Source organism: Cydia fagiglandana, chromosome 25 (assembly GCF_963556715.1).
Source record: "Cydia fagiglandana chromosome 25, ilCydFagi1.1, whole genome shotgun sequence".
Classification (NCBI taxonomy): domain Eukaryota; kingdom Metazoa; phylum Arthropoda; class Insecta; order Lepidoptera; family Tortricidae; genus Cydia; species Cydia fagiglandana.
The window spans coordinates 3,737,227-3,754,858 of NC_085956.1; the positions used below are offsets into that span (position 1 = coordinate 3,737,227).

At 38.4% G+C, this 17,632-nt stretch overlaps 3 protein-coding genes across 3 annotated transcripts in view; all 3 read left to right on the forward strand.

Annotated features, from left to right (window-relative positions):
* Positions 1-17,632, forward strand: part of LOC134676799 (uncharacterized) — a 344,277-nt gene that overhangs the window by 297,019 nt on the left and 29,626 nt on the right. The window lies entirely within an intron of this gene.
* The window catches only part of LOC134677118 (uncharacterized), an 85,858-nt gene that overhangs the window by 26,584 nt on the left and 41,642 nt on the right, over positions 1-17,632 (forward strand). The window lies entirely within an intron of this gene.
* Positions 9,802-16,498, forward strand: LOC134676805 (uncharacterized). The gene is made up of 3 exons (XM_063535187.1): positions 9,802-9,891; positions 15,930-16,174; positions 16,414-16,498. The coding sequence occupies exons 1-3, from the start codon at positions 9,850-9,852 to the stop codon at positions 16,496-16,498; spliced, it is 372 nt and encodes a 123-aa protein (XP_063391257.1). The 5' UTR covers positions 9,802-9,849.

Genomic DNA, 17,632 nt, shown 5'->3' on the forward strand with positions numbered 1-17,632 from the left:
GAGTCCGACTCGCACTTGGCCGGTTTTATCTTTGGCTTATTTTGTATCTATGGCAGCATTTGGGTATTACGATTACTGGATTACATCCTGTATATGGTACTAAATAAGTACGGTAAACGTACCTAGTTACTAGTGCTCGACATGCTAATGACCAAATAGATGACACCTTGCTGTCACCTCTATTGACAATGACTTAAGTTTCAAGATGACATGTTCTGGGACCGCGTCGAGCACCAGTACGTTTACCTTACCTACTTATATTTTAGGTTCAACATTAAACGTAGTGGTTATTAGATTCTCTTTGATTATCATATCAAAAAAAAAGTGAAATATTTTATAAGTAATAATTATCACGTTATCTTGGAGTAAACGCAGATTTCTAGACAGGGGTCATCCATTAATTACGTCACACGAAATTCTAGATTTTTTGACCCCTCCCCCCCTCCTTGTCACACTTGGTCACATTTGGAAAACCCTAGTGTGACGTCACATTTTTTCTACGAAATCGCCAAATCGAATTAAGTAAGTAACTATAGTTCGTTTTTTTTAGCATTAGAAAGAACTCCACAGAAGCAAGCGTGCAGTTTTTATCAGGCTCTTTAATTGTTAATAATTATAGAATTATCTAATGTAGCATGGTCAATACATATAATTTACTTCAAATTATTACCGCTAAAAGTGCCGTATTTGGAACCATAAGCTTACTTCTGCGAAGTTCTTTCTAATGCTAAAAAAAACGGACTATAAGTATTATTAATATTTTATCAAAATATTTTTGACGATATAAATATTAGTAATTTTATAACTCAAAACTGCTTAGTAAAGAAAATTAAACGAATAAAAACGATTATCGTTTTAAAAACTTGTTATTTAAATGTACAGCGAATAAAATAATTTAAATAAATGTTCAGTTACTGATGAAGTTAAAGTGACGTCACAAAGTTTGTGTCTCCCCCCTCCCCCATGTCACATTTTCTTGACCCCCTCCCTCCCCCTAAACGTGTGATGTAATTAATGGATGACTCCACAGGCGAAGGATCTATTTACTGGGAAAAGCCCTTTTCTACTGAGAAAAGTGGCTTGCCTGACTATAGCTCTTATACAATAAATAGATAGGTAGAGACCAAGACAAGTCTGCCACAATTTTGATAGCACAAGCAGGCGTGGCTCACTCCGCGATTTCGTCGCTTTGCTACAGGTAGCTAAAAGTACATGCGTTCCACCCCCATTTTGGGGAAAGTCATAAGCCGCGCGTGGCGCTGTCGCCACCTAGCGGCCATATCTGTGCTGATCGTAACAGACGCGTTTTGTTAGAGAGTGAGGCTTCTGTACCTAGTACTATTATTTATTCTGTGGCACAAGCAAGCAGTGTTTATACTGTTTATACGTCATAATTTCGTAGAAGTTTGACGTTTATCGTTGAAAACTTGTCTTGATCTAAGTATAATTATTATTAATTATAATAATACGGATGTTTGTTTAGAATGGAACTGTATGGTTGGTGAGAAAAAAACGACATTAATATTTTTTTCAGTAATTATAATTTTATTAGTCATGTTTTTCTTTTAACTTAGAATTTAGATTATTTGTCTTAGATTACACAAATATTAGATTTCATTCAAAACTATTGAAGTTATGCAATAATATAAGTACCTACATTATAATTATCGTCATTATCTTATGATAATCATAATAACTTTCTCTCATCATGATATGTTTTATTTTACATTTCAGTTATTTTTATTTCTAATCGATTAGAATTGTTTCATTATCATGATCTTAATTTATCTCTACAGACAACTCATAAAACCGTCCATCAAGCCTTCAAAATCAATCGGGTTATTCAAATTCCCCTTATTACCCTTCGATGGTGGCTTGAAATAGTTCTTCGGAATACCAGGGCACAGAGTTTCTTCATCCGGAAGGAAAACATCTTCTTTACACGCCATTGTGAGCCTTTTTACTGGTGACGCATTACCATTGTCCTTAATATTTACCAGATAAGGGTCATTCAGACAAGACAATTCTGCAGCTGCAGGCGTGTCGTAAGGAAGGATCGTTACTTTTGGTTCAGGGATAGATGCTGGTAAGAAATGGGCTTTAGGCTCTGTCAATTTCGATGTAGGACTTATATTAGATGAAGATACAGGTGAGACAGATGTTAATGAAACGGTGGGAGAAGCTGGCATTGTGGTAACTATCACACCTGGTGAAGATGGAGGAGATATTGATGGGCCTGTTGGCATTGCTGTCACTGTTGCCGACTGTGTGGGCATGGGTAAAGTTGTCACTGTTGCTGACTGTGCGGACATGGGTAAAGTTGTCACTGTTGGTGGTATAGAACTGATTGTTGGTGACACTGGTAAGGTTTGTATTGTAGGCACAGCACTTGTTGAATATGATACCGCGGTTGTGGGGTACATTGACTGGGATACAGCCATCTGAAAAAATGCATATTGTTTTGATATTATTATCAATTGAAAAATCGTTACTATAGTTCGTTTTTTTAGCATTAGAAAGAAGGTAAGCCTTTTAATTGAAAAACGCTTTTTAAAAATCAGTAACCATCAGTAACTATTACTTATGAAAGTAGAAGAATATAAATGATCGTATTAGATTCATAATTACTACGTATTTGCCGTGACTTATTTTAAACGTGTTTTTCAATTTAAAGACACATCAAAATTGTTTATCTTATTTCTAATGCTACAAAAACGATCTAGTAATTTAAAAAGTTTGAAATAAAAATTGTTATCTAATAATCTGATGAAAATCGATATTTACAAACGATAAGAATTGTAATTTTCTAACAAATTATTTCTTTGCATAATACAACATAAAAATTGAGCTGGTTTTTACCTTAGAAATAAATAATAAAGCTAGAACTTTTCTTGGTAGCATTGTTTCAACGTTTTTTTCCACTGCACTGGACCGGACTGAATCTGTATACATTTTCGTCATTTTATATAGGCACATTATCAATTACCAAATTTACCAAAAGAATTCTTGAAATAACACAGTTATTTAATCTTAAAGTTTTATGTAATAGTGACATATTTACCAAGTTCAGTGGGTTATTATTTCGGTGTAGTTTATCTGATAGCTGGCATATAGAATAATGCAACAAATTTTTGTCGAAATTTGAGATATATTATATTTTAAATGAAATTGGTCAAAGATGACACGCAAGTACATATTACTAATTTTCCAGAAAAAAATATACTTAAAACTGTCCCCAAAAAAAGCCTTTCATTATCAATAATGTTATGAGGTTGTCGCCATTGCCGCAACTGAAAACCGCCGTGTCGCCGAAATAATTTTTTAGCTTGTAAGATTTTACTATTGTATGTATGTTAGTTTGTAAGGTATGTATCTATGGGCCTTAGTTGCCTGATAATAAATGATATTTGATTTGATTTTGATTGCTGATTTGGCGGTTGAGATTCCACCGCTGCTATTTTACCTATGTAATTTTATTCTCCACTCGCTTTTATGGGGGTTGAAATAGGAAAGCAGCGGTACCAAAGCAGAGAGCAGAGAGATGCAGAGAGAGGTAGGTGGGTCAAAAACAAAACTGTGTTCGCGTCTTTCCTGTAGACATACACAAGGGTTAAGGGCTATAAAGGTTAATTTTCTTATTTAACCCTTATCCACGTAAAAAGGTAAAAAAATCATTACTTACATGCCCACAAGCTGTTAACTATTGCCCACAGGAGAGAAAAATGTACAGTTCGCGTGAACACGCTAGTTTTCTCTCCTGTGGGCAATAGTTAACAGCTTGTGGGCATGTAAGTAATGATTTATCATAGTTCTCTAAATAAAAGGAGGACCTTTTCACGTGGATAAGGATTAAATAAGAAAATTAACCTTAATAGTCCTTAACTCTTGTGTATGTCTACAGGAAAGACGCGAATACAGTTTTGTTTTTGACCCAGGTAGCAGAGGAGGTAAGAAAGGAGAGGAGGTAAGAAAGGAGAGGACATAAGAAAGGAGAGGAGGTTAAGAAACGTGTATTTAAACTATATCCTACGACCTATAGGGGCCCTAGGTCTCTATATCCAGGACCGGGAGACAACTAAAGGGGCCCACTGATTAACAGTCCGCCGGACGGTATCGGCCTGTCAGTTGTTCGCAACTGTCAAAATTTTGTTCTAACTGACAGGCCGATACCGTCCGGCGGACTGTTAATCAGTGGACCCCTTTAGAAGCGAGGCATGCGTTAGATCCTTCCATAAGCGACGAGACGAGACGACACGTACTAGATCCATTCTAGATACGTTATAGTTTAGATATCAACTAGTTCTCTTTTGCAGCGTAATTCGGGCAACCAATGTCACTTTTACATTAGATAGAGTAAGATATCTATTAGATGTGAATTGGATATCTAAGGCATATCCTGTGGAAATCGTTCAAGAGTATCTCCAGAATCGCGCAAATGTCAAATTTTACAGGTTAGATCTTAAACATATTGTTATTGTATCTTGGTGATGTCTAAAATATATCTAATAGATGTCTATTTCAAAATCCGAATCGGGCCCTGTCTCATTTCAATCATAGACAGAGAGAATCATACTACCTTTGTCTTACACTAGTACTAGCACCCAAAAGAAAAGGATGAGTATAGTTTTCCTGGTTTTTACTGACTGACAAATTGGTTTGGTATTTCAGTATGTCATACACACAGACAAAACATCCTCCAGACTGAGCATAGTCGCGCTACCCCCTCTGCCACGCATACGGTAATTTTACTCCATGTTCGAGTCGAAAGTGTCTTTGTGTGACGTCCGTGTTTTGAACGGACCAATCACGGCACGGGACTTCGCTCGCCTCGTCCCGCGCACCCCCGCATTTTTGTCATCATCGGTTGCATGAAATAATTAAGTAATTGCTCTAAACTCGGTCTAGAGGCAGGCGTGGCTCACTCCGCGATTTCGTCGCTTTGCTACAGGTAGCTAAAAGTCCATCCGTTCGACCCCAATTTTGGGGTTTGCCATAAGCCGCGCGTGGCGCTGTCGCCACCTAGCGGCCATATCTGTGCTGATCGTGACAGACGCGTTTTGTTAGAGAGTGAGTCTTCTGTACCTAGTACTATTATTTATTATGTGCTAGAGGATAGTCATACATAATATTTTAGGTCAATCAAATGAGGGCGATGCATTACGTAAACACGTTGGGCACAGGTATTCTACATTAAATTATTTCCCAAACACTGTATCCAGTATCTTATGTAACGTTAGACATTACTATAATTTCAAACAAATATTTATTTATTACATTTCCAATCGCAGATAAGACACGCAAAGTTGTTCAAGTTTATTTGGCAAGTTGTTGCCAAGTAGGTGAAGTAAGTTAATGTAACTTATATCTAGTTACAGATAATTGTTGGAATACTTGGAATGTCATGAGTTCTATGTACCTTTTGATAACAAGATATTTCATTTGCTATTACATTATAGTTCGTTTTTAGGGTTCCGTACCCAAAGGGTAAAACTAAGACTTCGCTGTCCGTCCGTCCGTCCGTCTGTCACCAGGCTGTATCTCACGAACCGTGATAGCTAGACAGTTAAAATTTTCACAGGTTATGTATTTCTGTTGCCGCTATAACAACAAATACTAAAAACAGAATAAAATAAAGATTTAAATGGGGCTCCCATACAACAAACGTGATTTTTGATCAAAGTTAAGCAACGTCGGGAGTGGTCAGTACTTGGATGGGTGACTGTTATTTTTTTGCTTTTTTTTGTTTTTTTTTTTGCATTGTGGTACGGAACCCTTCGTGCGCGAGTCCGACTCGCACTTGCCCGGTTTTTTAGCATCGCAGTCCTACGGGATTTTGCGCAAAAATGTCCAATTTCAGGGCACCTTGGAGGAGTGCCTTGAAACCCCCCCAACGCTCAAGATTCTACTTTTCAAAGCACTCGCTGCGCTCGTCGTAAAATTTTGAAATTTTTCGCTTGCTCGGGTATCAATATTGGCACGAGACCTTTGCCCTCTTGTAAAACAAATAACTATAGTTCATTGTTTAAGCATTACATATAGGTAGAAAAAAGGTAAACAATCTTGACGTGCTGTCGGGAAAAATACTTTTTCTCCAATATGCTCGGAAATGTTCACCTTACTGTAGCAAAAATAGTACGGGAAGTTCTTCGTTAATGTCAAACTCTAACTAAAAAACATCAAACTATCGCTGTCCTGTTCTAGCGGATGGGAAGTAAAAAAACACTACAGTAATAACTTATTACTGTAGTGTTTTTTACTTTTTAATAATAATAAACGCAAACAGCCAATTATTATTGCCGCGAGCCGCTTCTACACGACCCGATCAGCTATCATTTCACGTGTATGATCGTGCGAATACTGCTTAATAAAATCAAAGATTATTTTTATATTTTTTTTAAATCTCATCCGTGTTCATAAAGCTTACATAGTTTGTCAAAGGACTTTCTCATTTCAAACATAGACAAAGAGAATCATACTATCTTTGTCTTACACTAGTACTAGCACCCAAAAGAAAAGGATGGGTGTAGTTTTCCTGGTTCTTACTGACTGCAAAGTTGGTTTGACAAACTATATTGCGCAATTATATTGAATGAACGAATATTGAATGGTACTGAATGGCAGAATAAGTTTGTGCTTTTAACTTTTAAAAATTAATTAAAGAGGGAAATTGTTTTTGACATTTTGGATGTGAAGGTTTGATTTGAGTGACGCTTGATGCTTAAATAATAATTACTTTAGCTTATTTCCTCGCATGTTTGGAGAAAAGCACTATATATGCCTCGGCAGGAATAGCAATTCGTGGATTCGTCTTCTTTGTCGGACTCCGCTTCGCGTCGTCCGACAAAATCGAAACTCATCCACGAATTGCCCTTTCCCGGCCTCTGCAATAATGTACTATTTCTCAAAAATGGACGGCAAAGTCGACTTTGCCGTCTAAATAATTTTTAAGAAAAAAAAACCGACTTCTATGGGGGCCGGTGAAAGATTATTGTAGATGGTATAGGTATACTATGTAGAAAAGGAGGTAAAACCACCCACTTTTCTACTAGCATTTCGCTTCTGTAAGGGTCGTAGTTCTAGCCTAACCTAACCCACTTCTCTGATAGCAGTTCGGTTCTGTGAGGATCGCAGTTCAAACCTAACCTAACCCACTTAACGGCGCATGCGGTGCGGTGTACGGGGGTTTAAGCGGGAGGGGCTAGTAAGATTGGCATCATCATACTTATATACTTACACATTTTATGGTAGGTAATCATAGTGGTTTATTTAGTTAAGGTATCATAGTGGTTTTCCGGGTCAAGGTCCGGGTCCGAGTCCGGGTCTGAGTCCGGGTCCGAGTCCGGGTCCGAGCCCGGGTCCGAGTCCAGGTCCGGTCCGGGTCCGAACCGGATCCGGGGATGAGTCCGGTTCTGGGTCCGAGTCCGGGTCCCAGTCCAAGTCAAAATCGAAATTCGTAATCACCAAATGTGTACTATGCGTTGTTGAAGAGTTCTAGTCTGGTCATCATCAGCAGTTCCATTTCATCTAATGCGACAGTTTTTAATGTAAATGCTTGATTTTATGATGAAAATACAAAAAAATCTATGCGTATGCCTTTAATATTTGAGGAGTTCCCTCGATTCCTTATGGATCCCATCATCAGAACTCGAGCTTGACAAAAATGTGGCTTAAAAACTTAACTTGCTTAACAAACATAACGAAGAGGAAAAATCGCGAAACGTGAACTATGCGTCGTTGAAGAGTTCTGTTCTGATCATCATCAGCAGTTCCACTTCATCAAATGCGACAGTTTTTAATGAAAATGCTTGATTTTTTGATGTAATTACAAAAATCTCTATACGCATGCCTTTAAGATTTGAGGAGTTCTCTCGATTCCTCATGGATCCCATCATCAGAACTCGAGCTTGACAAAAATGTAGCTTAAAAACTGAACTTGCTTAACAAACATAACGAAGAGGACAAATCGCCAACCGTGAACTATGCGTCGTTGAGGAGTTCCGTTCTGATCATCATCAGCAGTTCCACTTCATCAAATGTCACTTTTTTGGATGTATATGCTTGATTTGATTATAAAAACCCAAAAATCACTATATGTATGCCTTTAAGATTTGAGGAGTTCCCTCGATTCCTCATGGAACCCATCATCAGAACTGGGTTTTGACAGAAACGGGACCAATCTGTATACATATACATTCAATCACAAAAAAAAATTTCAAAATCGGTCCAGTAATGACGGAGATATGGAGTAACAAACATAAAAAAAAAAAAAAAAAAAATAAATAAATAAAAAAAAACATACAACCGAATTGATAACCTCCTCCTTTGGGATTTGGAAGTCGGTTAAAAATAGGTCGCGAAGCGCGGAGTTTATGGTCAGTCAAAAATTAAAAAGTTAAAAACATTGCAGTCTCGATTTTGGGACTGCAAAGTTGCATACAAATTCCATTATTTGTCGAGTTCCAAACTTTTTAAAAGTTCAAATGGCCATATCAAATGAAGGCACAGGCCCATTAAACAGCCAAACAGATGACTAGTACCGCGACTATTTAATTGTCTCAAATAGGTTGGCGTATTTTCGGCAGAAAAATACACTTCTATTTTTTTATTAAAAAAATAAAAAGGCGGCAAGGGCTTTTCTCTGTGAAAATATATACGTAAGAACGTTGCTTTTGTAAAATATTTCTATGATATTTATGTTTCTTGCACCATTTTTGAGAAAAGCACTATATATGACTCGGCTGGAAGGCTACTTGCTGGCTTCGGATTCAATTAAACGGACTCCCAAGGTCGTCCGTTTAAAACGAATCCTCAGCCTGCAAGTAGCTACTTCCGAGTCGTAATGTAACAATTATGATTATTATGAATGACATATAATTATTTACATTATTTTGCTTTCATAATAAGTAATATAATTATAGGTATTATAGTTATTGATTTTTGAAGCGTTTTCAATAAAAATACATCGTGCGTTTTTTAATAAAAAGCGTTTTTCAATAAAAAGACTACGACATGATCGCACAGTCGAATCTTTTTCTAATACTAAAAAATAACTATATTCTTCAATTATTTTTTTAGCTAAGCCTATCCAAAAGCGATTTGGAGCACAGAATAAATAGTACTACCGCACAGAAAGGAAACTTCCTACAAAACCGAAGTTTGATAGCGGTTCAGGGTCGAATCATGCTGTCCCTTTCTAATACATGGCACTATCCCTTTCGGCTATGTAGGGTTATCAAAATTCAAGTGATTTTCTTATCTGTGGCCGTGCACGCAAAGGAAGTCATGTGGTGCCAACCCTAATAATTGCTCGGAGCAATGCTGAGCCAAGCCGAGCCGAGTTTGGCCGAAGTCAGGAGTTTCGCATCCCTGCTTGGAGGTAACATAGGGATCATTCGACGTGTGTAATATAGACGGAAGAATATCTCTGTCGGCGGCCGATCGTAAGATCAGGCATATCGTGAAATTTCTAGGCATATAGTGAAACGTGAAAATCTTTGACCCGCTCCCTGAGTCGACGGAGCCCCGCTACGCGGGGCTTCTATTTCTGGCCAGTTTGCCCTTCGGGCATCTAAATCAACCTAACGAACCTGCCCTACCTATATATTGGTTTAATGTCACTATCGTCAAAACATTACACAGGAACATTACGGTCAGCCTGATCTTACGATCGGCCGCCGACATCTATACGTGACCGTGACATTAATGCAATTCAGCCATTTCACAAGCCCTAACTAGGTTACTAATACCATGTGGATTTCTTATTATTTTGAATGTCTGAATGATAAAACGTAGTTAGTATTTAAGGTAGTTGGGGCAGATAGGTTACCACATTTGTGAGAAGCTGTTAAAATGGTTTGGGTACATGTGGCTGTTGTAGCTGTCTTTTTGAATGTGAGTATGTACCTACAGTCCGTTTTTTTTTGCATTAGAAAGAACTCCGCAGAAGTAAGCTTGTGGTTCCAAATCCGGCAGTTTTAGCGGTAACAATTTGGAGTAAATTATATGTATTGACCATGTTACATTAGATAATTCAATAATTATTAACAATTAAAGAGCCTGATAAAGACTGCACGCTTGCTTCTGAGGAGTTCTTTCTAATGCTAAAAAAACGAACCATATGTCTGTATCTTTAGGAAAATGAATAAAAGTAAACAAAATCTTTCCTCAAATGGCTCCTTAAGCCAGTTGAGGGTAGATGAAAACATTAGGTACAGTCAGTAGCAGAAGTTGCTAAGCGGGCGAGGTGTTAAAAAACCGGGCAAGTGCGAGTCGGACTCGCGCACGAAGGGTTCCGTACCATAATGCAAAAAAAAGCAAAAAAAAAACGGTCACCCATCCAAGTACTGACCACTCCCGACGTTGCTTAACTTTGGTCAAAAATCACGTTTGTTGTATGGGAGCCCCATTTAAATCTTTATTTTATTCTGTTTTTAGTATTTGTTGTTATAGCGGCAACAGAAATACATCATCTGTGAAAATTTCAACTGTCTAGCTATCACGGTTCGTGAGATACAACCTGGTGACAGACGGACGGACGGACGGACGGACAGCGAAGTCTTAGTAATAGGGTCCCGTTTTACCCTTTGGGTACGGAACCCTAAAAATGATCTTGACGCGACTTTATTGGTAAGAGAATAAGAGCGTGTCAAGGTAATTTTGAACACCTCGCCCGCTTAGCAACTTCTGCTGCTGACTGCACCTACATGATCAAATAATGTACGTTAAAGTCATCGTTCATTGACAGATCCAGGCGGCTTTGTATAAATGTTCTATCACGGTTTATGAGATACAGCCTGGTGACAGACGGACGGACAGACAGTGGGGTCTTAGTAATAGGGTCCCGTTTTTACCCTTTGGGTACGGAACCCTAAAAAATATTTAAGTAAAGTAGAGAATTAAATCGGCTGAATGGCGTCAGATCGCACAGGAAAAGAACGAATGGCGCAATCTACTGTCGGAGGCCAAGATCCACTTCGGGTCGCTGAGCCAGCGAAGTAAGTAAGTAAGTAAGAGAATTAAATCTATTTTCATCACTCATTAGAATCCTAGTATGATATTATGTCGATAAAGTTTGTCGTGTATCGCTATCAGCTACTTATTGAAATAGATAGATAGATAGATTAGTTAATAGTTTTTATTAATTAGTTGAGTAAATTAATTTCATTTCAATGTTTAAACAATACTGTAATTTTATTACTTTAATTATATGTTGATTAGAATATGGCGACATGTCTCCCCTTGTGGGTATAGTGACCCTGCTTATGAAGCCGATGGTCCTGGGTTCGAATCCCGGTAAGGGCATTTATAACATGTGTAATGAACATGACATTTGAGAGATTTGGTCCTGAGTCATGGTTGTTTTACTATGTGTATAAGTATATGTATATGTATTTTTTCTATATCAGGCGTGGCTCACTCCGCGGTTTCGTCGCTTTGCTACAGGTAGCTAAAAGTACATCCGTTCCGCCCCAGTTTTGGGGTTTGCCATAAGTCGCGCGTGGCGCTGTCGCCACCTAATAGCGGCCATATCTGTGCTGATCGTAACAGACGCGTTTTGTTAGAGAGTGTGCCTTCTGTACTTACCTAGTACTATTATTTATTCTGTGTCTAAATATATAGTACAAGCTTTGCTAAGTTTGGAGCTAGGTTGATCTGTGTAAGATGTCCACACAGACAAAACATCCTTCAGACTGAGCATAGTCGCGCTACCCCCTCTGCCACGCAAACGGTAACTTTACTCTATGTTCGAGTCGAAAGTGTCTTTGTGTGACGTCCGTGTCTTTGAACGGACCAATCACGGCACGGGATTTCGCTTACCTCGTCCCGCGCACATCCGAATTTTTGGCATCATCGGTTGCATGAAATAATTGCTCTAAACTCGGTCTAGAGGATTCCTAGTCTATGGATGCCCCCTTAATATTTATTTATTTATGTGTAGTCCTTATCTAATCTACTCTCTTTATTATTCAACATGGTGTCATTTTGATTAAGTACTATTATCGTATAGTAGTCGCATTTTGATGGTAATTTATTTTGGCACGTATTTAACCGGTCAACTAATTAATCGAATTTGGGTAGTTTAAAATAATAGAAATGGGTACTAAAATTAATAGTTTTGCACCAAAAACGGAGCCTTCAAATATATCAAGATGAGATGTATTTTAATGCCGTTACAGCTTTTGTTTATTTTTAGGCAGGTACCAAATATTTATTTGGCGACTGAATTATTATATTGGAGACTATTTATGAAGCACATTTTAAAAAGAAAACGGCTATCTATTAATTTGAAAATGAAGTTCTTTTAAAATATTTTGTTTGGTCACTACACGGTCAACCTAACACGCTCCTCCTCGCTTCGCTCGTCGTCGCACCTATCTTTTGACTCTGGCACAACACAGTGGTAACTATTGAAATTAGTAATTAATAATTTGGCCAAGTCCGAGATAGCTCGAGGCATTTAGTGTTCCGTACGGCTACCATCAGTTTGGCATTGACATAAACGATATCGTGAACGTAATTTACTTCCTATAGGTATATCTCTTTCGCACTAATATGTCAGTACGAGCGAGATGCATAGAAAGTAAATTACGTTCACGCCCACGGTAGCGTTTTATGTCAATGCCAAACTGATGGTAGCCGTACCGCTCGCATCGTTACATTTTACAGGGGTTGTTTGCCTGTTTTGAGGATACCGTATTCAACTACACACACAGAACAATAGTACAAAGTGTCTAAGTGCGAAGGCCGAAGGCCGAGCTTTAGCAAAATGTCATCGCTTTAGCACAGAGCAATAGTACAAGTGTCTAAATATGAAGGCCAAAGGCCGACCTCCGCGTAGCCCGAAGGCCCGAAGCGTCCAGGATGTCAGTGCTTTAACACAGAACAATAGTACAAGTGTCTAAATGCGAAAGCCGAAGGCCGAGCTCCGCGTAGGGCCGAAGGCCCGAAGCGTCCAGGATGTTAGTACTTAAACACAGAACAATAGTATAAGTATCTAAATGCGAAGGCCGAAGGCCGAGCTCCGCGTAGGGCCGAAGGCCCGAAGCGTCCAGGCTGTCAGTTCTGTGTTTAACCACTGACATCTTGCAGGCTTCGGGCCTTCGGCCCTACGCGGAGCTCGGCCTCCGGCCTTCGCATTTAGACACTTGTATTAATTACCTGTGTTTAGAACTGACCTCCTGGATGCTTCGGGCTTTCGGCCCAATGCGACTTCAGCCTTTGGATCTTGCGACTTAGACACTTGCACTTAAAAATACTTGGAAAAGTTACGGGAGGCGCGCGTCTGTCGGACGCTTCGGATCTTCGAATCGCTCCTTCGGCCTTTGCATTTAGTTAGATTCTTGTACTATTGCTTTGTGTTTGAATACCGAAGTCGAGCATCTCGCGAATGCTTGATGTATTATAATAATTTAGAGTAAGGCCAAGCGCGCACCACGATTTTTTGTCCTGCGATAATTTTGTCGCAGAAATGCAACGTATGTGTTTATATGTTAGTGCGCGCATATGCGACAAAAAAATCGCAGCGATTTTAAAATTGTGATTTGTCACATTTTTCCGCGATTGTTCGCGACGCGATTGTCGCAAAGTGATTGCAGCATGCGGAGTTGTATGGCCCCGCGCGCACTATGATAATAAAATCGCACCCCGGCCGGACCTCAGTCGGCATTTCGCTCTCCAAACCCCAACATCTCGGCACCTGCATCTCCAATGGAGTCTCAAAATGAGACGCTAGATGTTGACCATTTAATTATGGAAATAGACGGGGATCACCTTTGTGTTATAAATGCTCAAAGTCATACAGCAATCGCATATTAAAGACACGTTTCATGACAAGCGACTGGTACGAAATCCATGTTGAGAATGAACAAATCGTCGACTTTTTCATCGCAGGGCGCGCAGTGAATTTTCTGCGATATACTTAGCGATATATTACAGCGCGATTCTAAAATCGTGTCGCAAAAATTAATATCGTGGTGCGCGCTTGGCCTATAATACCTTAAATGTATACTCCTTCAATTTGAATTTAGAACTCATTATTATTTTTTATTTGATTTTGTTTCTAGTTCTATGCCATATATATAGACTTTAATATTATTTAGAACTGCTAAAAAACAAGATCGGCTTACTTTAAATATTTCGTCAATTTTACCTTTGTTTCTAAAAAGTGTGATATTTAACTGTCATATACTATTAATGTCTTCCAAAATTATTTTCTCGTAACAGGACTGAGGGGCTACCGCGAAAACCGAATCTTTCTCTTTTACTCCAATGAAGGCGTAATTAGAGTGACAGAGAAAAATGCTCGCAATTTGCGAACTTCTATTTTCGCGGTTATAGCCCTGAATCTAGTTGCTCACCGATCCGTTCAAAAATATACATAAGTACTGAATATAATTAATAGATATTATAATTATACAATTAATACAGAAATGTAATGGTACTTAATGAAAAGGAATATTGTGTATATTGTTTCGACGAATCAGATACTCTCAATAAAATCTATACATGAGGCCAAAGCTGTTCATAAATATTAAATGACTTTATTATCTCTATACGCCTTACTAACTCTATGTGTCCTATTGTGGAAAAAAAAACACAACGACAGTCAAGAACGGAATTCTTAATTAAAATTTTTCAGATTTTTGAGATGTCTAGTCCATCGGTTGGAAAGCCCGTTCGAAATTGAAACTTATTTGCAATATAATAAGGTCGTATTTTGTAGATCTCTCTCATACTTATAGTAGGCTATTGAGATAAAATTAAATATCCCACAAAAATAAGCAAGCAGAATTAAACTTTGTGTCAAAGACATAAGTCATAAATTTCAATGCCAAAGTTTTAACTAAAGATGTTTCTCGCCTAATATGAATTGACCAGTGTAAGCATCAGTTAGCTAGCCCTAAGCAACCAAAGGTCAAGCTGCAGTTGAAAAACTAATAAAGATAAAGTTAAGCTGATAATTTTCCCGCCGTCTCCATGCTTCTTTAAGTTGGGTATTGACTGGTCAGCTGCCTGTTAGCTATAGTTTTCGCGAAAATCGCCAGGACAGAGGTGAAAATTTTTGTATGAAAACTTGCAACTTGAAATGCATTTTTTGACGAAACTATTGCAGTCTAAAATGAAGTCAAAATCAGTCCATCGACTCAATTTTTTGCAAGCTTTCTAATGGTACCCCACACGATTCTTACAAATGAAAAAAGTTTCAGCCTACCCCTCTCAACCCCCTAAATTTCCCCCTTTAATAAGAAATAAGCAGTTTTGACTTATTTACAATATGAGTGGTGGTAATTGCTATAACTGTTCCAAATTTTAGGTATCTATGTCAAACGGTCTCTGAGAAAATCGTATTTAACTGATTTGCAAGACCGAAGTGATCCCATAAGTGTTCCGTAAACAAAGTTTTGTACGGAACACTAAAAATGTAAAGACCTAATGGTATAATGGCCATTAGGTGTTTCATGAAACTTAGGAATTTCGACTATAAGTATTATAGTAGGGTATTATTGGTAAATAGATTTGTGGTGTTTTGTGGATTAGGAAATTTGTCAATTTAAGGTACTAGGTATGCATAATTATATTTAAATTTAAATTATTTTAAAATGGAGTATTTAAAGCGTATTTATATAGGTATCTTAGGTATTCTGTATATGTACAAAATATATAAACAACCTTTTATGATCGCTTTACAATATTAGTTGCCAACTTATTATTTTAGACGCCGACATATCAATTCAAGTTCCCTATAATTTTTTTGGGTGGCTCGATTTTGCTGCCAGTTTTTTAATAATATGATGCTTAAATTTGAGGCTAATATACATTTATTGGTGCTAAAATATTAATGCACCGCCAAATTATATTATTATATGCCCAGTGAAAGTTCCTGTTTAATATTTTAGTTGCCCGGTTAATAATAAGTCATTTATTTTCAGGTGGCATTAAGCCAAAGTATTAGATGCCCCATCAACAAATGTGCCCCCACAGTCCCCACCATCGCTCCCACCGTCGTGCCCACTACCGCCCCCACCATCGTCGACGGCAACATCGTGCAATCCCTCATCGACACCCTCCAGCTTTTCATCGTCAGCGACCTAATAGCTGACACCCTGCCAGAGAAAAAATGCTGCATCCAAACTATACCTGAGCCTTATTTTCTAGATTATGACGACTGTGTACCGTATGGGCTCATTTTTGATAGAAACTGCACTTGTGACACGAGAGTATTGAGTTGCGTGCCCAATTGCGATTATGTGACGGGTTTGGTACCGAGGTACTGCGTGGATTGTGACCAGTTGATTCTGCCGCCTTGTGACCAGTTGATTCTGCCGCCTTACGCTCCTGAGTTGCCTTGCGGTTTAGGTTACTTGCCTGGAGGCCTCCCTGTGGTGGCTAAGGCTTTTGGCCCATGTTCTCAAGGCTGTGGATGTGGGTGTGGGTGTGGGTGTGGGTGTGGGTGTGGATGTGGGTGTGGGTGTGGGTGTGGATGTGGAACTGGGTGTGAATGTGGGTGTGGCTGCTCTGCAGGGGCATTTCCCATCTGTTCTCCTTACAGTTGCGCGGCATTATCGGTGCCCCTGTGTCCAAATTTGTCATCGTTATGTAAGCCAATTATTTTGTAAGTAGTTTAAGTTGTGTTATGTGTGTGTATTAAACTTTATTATTAAATGTGCGTGTTTTTTTTTAATGATATACAAATATACAGGGTGATTTCGGGGTCGTGGAGCAAGAGAGCCAGACATCATAGAGAATCCAAAGATGTGCCTAATGATGTTGAATTATTGTTTATCACCAATAATGATGATTATTTTCCAGATCGCAAGTAGGAAAAAACATTTTTGCATACAATTTGGTGACCCTACTCAATGTGACGTCTTGTCGTTTTCCATACAGCGTATGTCAAAAGTCATAGGGTGCCCATAATTTCTTAGTATAACATAAATTTTACTTGAAAAATAAGAATAATTAAAGTAATTATCTTTTAATCAAATACTACCATACGATAATGTGGATCATTTACAGAGTCAGAAAAAGTGGTTCTGGATCACGACCCAAAAATCACCCTGTATATTTAAAATATTTCAGCATCCTTGGTACAATGCCTCAAGGGCCTAATTTAGGTTTAAGTTTGTTATTAATTTCGTTTAGTACCACCGTAGAGGAGACCGAGGTGAGTTGTGACAGAGGAGAGTTGTGACATCGTCGATTTTTTGGAATCTATTAACTAGAAACTAGGTCGCAACAGTGTGCGTTTGTTAGCTCGTAACTTGAACTGTGTATCTTGTATCTGGGTCAAACAGATCACTGTGTTACGTTCTTTCCTGTGGACATACACAAAGTTAAGGGCTATAAAGATTAATTTTGTTATTGAACCCTTATCCACGTAAAAAGGTCCTCCTTTTATTTACAGAATTATGATAAAATCATTACTTACATGCCCACAAGCTGTTAACTATTGCCCACAGGAGAGAAAACTAGCGTGTTCGCGCGAACTGTACATTTTTCTCCCCTGTGGGCAATAGTTAACAGCTTGTGGGCATGTAAGTAATGATTTAATCATAGTTCTGTAAATAAAAGGAGGACCTTTTTACGTGGGTTAGGGTTAAATAAGAAAATTAACCTTTATAGCCCTTAACTT